The sequence below is a fragment of the Zingiber officinale genome, chromosome 2A (assembly GCF_018446385.1).
Source record: "Zingiber officinale cultivar Zhangliang chromosome 2A, Zo_v1.1, whole genome shotgun sequence".
NCBI classification, from domain to species: Eukaryota; Viridiplantae; Streptophyta; class Magnoliopsida; order Zingiberales; family Zingiberaceae; genus Zingiber; species Zingiber officinale.
In genome coordinates this window covers 1049035-1055034 of record NC_055988.1, presented here as the reverse complement: position 1 = coordinate 1055034, position 6000 = coordinate 1049035, and the positions used below count along the sequence as shown (strand labels likewise).

At 46.3% G+C, this 6000-nt stretch overlaps 1 protein-coding gene across 1 annotated transcript; it reads left to right on the top strand.

Annotated features, from left to right (window-relative positions):
• The first annotated feature begins 492 nt into the window (after positions 1–492).
• Positions 493–1738, top strand: LOC122040449 (thiamine phosphate phosphatase-like protein). The gene is made up of 4 exons (XM_042599764.1): positions 493–661; positions 733–854; positions 942–1143; positions 1207–1738. Exons 1-4 carry the CDS (start codon positions 524–526, stop codon positions 1552–1554), a joined length of 810 nt encoding a protein of 269 aa, XP_042455698.1. The 5' UTR covers positions 493–523; the 3' UTR covers positions 1555–1738.
• The last annotated feature ends 4262 nt before the right edge of the window (positions 1739–6000 follow it).

Sequence of the window (6000 nt, the reverse complement as noted above, 5' to 3'; positions counted from 1 at the left end):
ATTTACCGTTCTAGTTGAGAATTGGCGTGCAATTTATCTCAACGGCTCGATTTGTTGTTTCTAAACCGGACGATGAACCGGAAATTGAGTCCAAGCTTTTGAATAAGGAAGGATACACGAAGATTTGAATAAAGAAGAAAAAGGATCAGCATGGTTAATAGGCCGGGCTGGGCCGGACCGGACCGGACCGGACCGGACCAAACACTAAATCCATTATAATTTTTTTTTCTTTTTCACTTTTACCGAGTGCATTGTCCACCCGGCCATTATTTGAGATGATGATTCATTTCTATGAATATGAGAATATTCTTTGCATGATATTCTACTTTTTGGAATCAATGCCTTATTATTTAATTTGATTCCATGTCATCGTCACTCAATTGGAGTGAATTCCGTAACGAAACTCAACTAAGTAACTTATTGATGATCAATGACTCATCTCTACCACTATCCTTGATTTCTATATAATACTCTTCTTTCTCTCCCACTTTGCATCACTAGAGCTTCATTTGACCTCTTGTCCATGGCCGGAGTAGTCGTAGTGTTTGATTTCGATTTCACCCTTATCGACTATGATAGTGAAAATTGGGTCGTGGATACATTCGGGCTCACGGATCTCTTCGAACGATTTCTTCCTACGATGCCCTGGAACTCTCTCATGGTTTGCTATCTTTAACTAATTCGTATTGGCATTAACATTGCAAATAAGTTCTTATTTGTTTTTCATCTCAGGATAAGATAATGAAAGAGTTGCATTCGAAAGGACTATCGATCGAAGACATTGAAGGGTGCTTGAGGACTATTCCATTAGACTCTCATATCGCCAGTGCAATTAAAATTGCTCATGCTCTCGGGTGAATCATCTTTTACCACATGAAACCAATCTTGAGATTTTAGTCATGACCAAGTTTTATTATTTCTTTCTTTTGTTTTTGGATTAGGTGCGAGTTGAGGATTGTGAGCGATGCGAACAAACTGTTTATAGAGACAATTCTAGTCAAACATGAGCTATTGGAGTATTTCTCGGAGATCAACACAAACCCTTGCTATGTGGATGAAGAAGGAAGGCTTAGGATCTCGCCATATCATGACCACATCATGTCGGTCCATGGGTGCAATCTTTGCCCTCCAAATATGTGCAAGGTATATTTAGTCTATTGAACAACACTAGTATAAAAGACCTACAATGGTTGCACTTGGTTGTAGGGGATGATACTTGATCGGATTCGAGCATCGGCCGCTATTGCGGGGAAGAAGCAACTCATCTATGTAGGAGATGGCAAGGGTGACTACTGCCCTTCCCTTAGGCTCACTGAAGGAGATTGTCTGATGCCGAGAAAGGACTTCCCTTTGTCTAAACTCTTGTATACTAATTCCGACTTGCTAAAGGCTCAACCACACCATTGGAGTAGTAGCGAAGAGCTCAAAGAAGTGCTTCTCCGACTCATCACTCAGGTAGAAGCTAATTCACTGTCCTTGGTGGGTTGCAATCACAAGGAAATTCAAGAATCTCCACAAGAAGTACTTTCTTTCGCTCTTGGAATGCATAACTAGTTTTGATTGTGTTTCAATGTAAACTAAGGAAACTTTCATATATTTGCTATTATGTATGAGATTAAGAAAGCTAAACTAAAGTTTAAGTTAAAAGGGCCAAAACTAAGCTACCAACTTTGGCAATGGATTAACTTTTGGATTTATTAAAGGGGGCATTAGTTTTTTATTTTACCCCTCCTGTTAACTATTGTTATGCTGTGTTCAAAGAATATCAACACTATGATATTATATTTCAATTATCAATATCATTTCGATGTTGTATAAATCTTAAAATCAATATCATTATGGTGTTATTTTTTAAAATTTCGTACTATAATGATGTTGTTCTTTGAATGCAGTACTTAACTTTTAGATTTTCAAAAGGCACATTTATTTTTCATTTTACCTTTCTCACCAACCATTGTGATGTTGTGTTCAAAGAAAAATATCATTATGATGTTGTATTTTAAATATGATCATTTTAGTGTTGTATAAATCCTAAAATCAATATCATTATGATGTCATTCTTTAAAATCCTGTACTACAATGATTCTATTCTCTGAAATCCAATACGTGATTATTATTCTTTGAATTTCAACGTTATAATAATAATTGATGAAAAGAATAAAATGGAAAACAAACGGGCACAATAAAAAATATATATATAAGTGAAATAAACCTTCTTAAAATTTCACAATTTTAAATGACAAGTATTGATGTAGCTTACATGTATTTCACAAGAGTTTTGTTTTACTTCTTTTCAGATGTCTCAATCGGTAAAAGTGAATAGGACCATTTGGATGAACGTTTTATATATATATATATATATATATATATATATATATATGCCTCTCCTAATATTTTTAAATAATATTATTTTTATATAATTTTTTTTTATTTTTTTAATATACGATCCTGTCCGAGCGCTGAGTCAATGAAAATTGGGGACGTGACGCTCTCTGCTACCTCCGGGTGATCTCCTCAGTGACGTGGGCCTCCGGGGAACCTGCAACAAAGTTGGGTCGGGAAGGGGTTCCCGGCGACGGCCCTCCGACGCTTAAGTCAGGCAGCGACGAGACGAAGCAGAGGCAAAGTAACGAGACTGTGGCTACAGTAGATGAAAAAAACATACCTCCGTCGAAGTCCGAAGGTCTTTATATATGACCCCGGAGAGGCGCGTGCACGCTTCTCGAGGCATGCACGTTCCTCAAAGCATACCTCAGAATGGTTGTGTTAGAAAGCGTGTCTGACGCCATCCCGCAACTATCCGAGCATATCTCTGCCACAACAGTGGAAACTTCCGCCGTACGATCCTCGGTACGGCCTGACCGTCGACCATATTGTTTGTCGACGGCAGATGTCTCGAGAATGATATCACTAGCTGCCCTTTTTGTCCTCTTCTAAGTCTTTTGTCTTCTACTGGGCCGGACGGGATACATGCTCGACCTCCAGGGTGCTTGGGTGCGTATGCGCATCGGACCGAGCGAGAAGGCCGCTTGGTCAAATACTCGGACGGGAGTACGATTTGGTTGATCCGCGGTTCGGCCGAGCGGATCGGCCGCTCGGCACAACGGTTCCTCTATAAGAGAGCTTGTGAGCGTCGGAAGCTCGACCCCAGGTCGAGCTGTCACGCGTCGGCCCGGGATTTACTCTTGCCGGTCGGCCAGACGACTTCCCCACCCCGCTCAGCCGTGACTTTGACTCTCCCGTGTCGTTGACCCCTTCCTATGTGGGTCTCCGATCCTTACCACCGGATTACGTGCATTCCCTTCAAGTCTAGTCGAAGGAGGCTACAAGTCCGACTGACTGGACTATTAGCTTGGTGATACCTCTACCGCTCGGCTACCGATGTTGGTGTCTATCCGATCGGGAATTGCGAAAGGGGGTGATGCAGCTCGGCAAGACCCCTGCTGGCACTTTGAAAGTTTTTTGCCAGCGGTTGTTCCACCGCTCCGACACTGGTCAATGCCGATGTCCTTAGAATCTCCTCGGAATTCGTGCAAATCCTCGTCATTAAGGCTGAGCATGCGACTACGCCTGCGTAATGGTGCTCATTAAATGCGACCCGTGAGCAGGCGCCACGTGGTCGCGCAGCCATCACTGCTCGCTCGAGCTGTCAGGGCTGATGTGACATTTGGTTTTTTGAATTCGACAGTCAGATCTGCGCCTCGGATTCTGTGACCTGGATCGGACGGCTCTGGTCGATTGAGCCCAACGTTTATAAGGACATCTCTTCTTCCCCCAGTCGCTTTGCGTTATCGCGTGCACGCATCCGAAGGCTTCTGTTCCATCTTGCTCAGTGCTCCGGCGACCTCGCTTTTCAGCGTTCCGGCAATCCCTTGCCTCCGCCATCCCTTCCTGTAAGAAATCCCTGCCCTTTATCTTCTTCTTTGTGCTTTCTTTAGTATTCTTAGCGACATCTGTGTTAGTTCTGCACTGTTCCGACCTTCTCTTTCATCCATCCCTTTGCTCTCTGGCTCTTGCTTTCTCTACTATTCCGGCGATGGTGAGCACATTGCAACCGTCTAATCCCTCTCCCAGCCTCTGGTATACGACCATGGAGAGCTAGTTCGATGAGGGTGACGCGACGAACTTCGTCTGCGACTTCAAACTCCCCTCCGCCTATAGATTGATATTAGCTACCTCCTCCGATCGGCCACACGACCCGCCGCCCGACACTACTTGTTTCTTCTGAGACCAATTTGTTGCCGGTCTGCGTTTTCCTCTACACCCATTTATCTTTGAAGTTTGTAATTATTTCCGCCTCCCGCTCAGCCAACTCGTCCCGAACTCATTCAGGCTATTGTGTGGAGTGGTCGTCCTCTTTAGGCTGCACTACATTCCCTTAGTCCCTAAGATTTTTCATTATTTCTACTATCCCAAACAATCCGAGTGGGGCACCTTCCTCTTCCAGTCGCGGATCGGCCTTATTTTCTTCGACAAAATGCCGACCTCAAATAAACATTGGAAGGAGTATTACTTTTACCTTCGTCTTCCCGAGCTGCCAGCTTTCCACACCAAATGACAAACCGTCGTGCCGACCCTGCCGAACCTTGGTAAATACAAGAGCCAGTCGGCCTACCTCCATGCAGCCAACCAACCGGCCGAGCAGAAATTCAACATTGATAAGCTGCTTTGTGAGGGCGTGTTGTACGTATTCGGATTAAGTCCGATCCGAACGAAGCTTCCGAGTAGCATGGGTAAGTGTTTTCCTCTCCCCCTTTCATTTTGATCTAACTGATTTATTCTTCTTTTATGCAGCCGACATCATGTGGCGCGCCAAGGCCGCTGATCGAATGACGTTGAGGGTCGCCGAGATAGAGGCGGCGACAGCTAAGGAGATGACCGACCGGGCATTGAGCCGGTCGGCTCAAATGAGGGTGAGAGCGAAGAAGATCCACCCGCCGTCGGAGAGTCGGCCGTACAGGAACTTGCAGCCGAGGCGGTCGGCGATGCTACTTCATCTGCTGGACATCCTATGCTGGAGGACGGTGGGCCCTCAGCTGACGATGCTCCGTTGATTACACGTAAGCGGCGCCGGACGGCCCCTCCTGCCCATTAAGCGTCAGAGCAGGTCGGCGCTCCTCCTGCAGCAATCGACCCAGCCCCATTTTGGTTGAGGCAATTTCCTCGGATCGAACTCCCTCACAACTCGATCTGCCAACGACCTCCCTCGAAGCGCAGCCCGTCAGTTCTCCGCCCTGAGCCCCTCGTCGGCTTAGGCGCTCGGGCATAATCTCCGCTCCGCTTGGCGAGTCGTCAGGTCGCTCAACTTCAGCCCAATCTGATCAGAGCGCCCGTCGAGTGATTAAGGCTATACTTCATCTCCCAACGGAAGAATTCCTTCTGGCGGCTGATCGGTCGACTGCCCCCGAACATCAGATCACCATCCGCGGGCCACTTGCCAAAGTATGGGAGGATGCGAGGGTCCGTGTTGCCTTAATGACTCCCGGTCAGCTCGGTGATAGCCATTTGCAGCATGCTACCGGGGTATGCCCCTCAAACTCTTATATAATTATTTTGCTAGGTTCTTGATGTTATCTTATATGAGCGCAGAATTGGGTAGAGAACATCGCGGTCAGCAACCGCCTAGCGGCGCTGGAGGAAGAGTTGAAGAAACTTCATATTTCTGGAGGGGCGCCAGCTCAGGGGCCCTCGTACGCCACGCTTCGGACCGAGCTGAATAAAACGGAGAAACTGCTAGCAGCCGAGCGGCACAAGTCTTCTGGCCTAGAAACCAGGGTAGCTGGGCTTGAAGCCCAAGTTAAGTCTCACGACCAGGAGATTAAGCTAGCGACCAACAGGAAGAATATGGTCGTTTCTGATTTAGAGGCGAAGAATGTGCAAGCCCGAGAGCTGGAGCAACGCGTCCAAGAATTGACCCACCTGCCGTCCACCGAGCGAGAAAGTCGCTCGGCTGATGAAGCTAAATTTCAAGGAGACAAGAAGGATCTCCAGGACACCCTC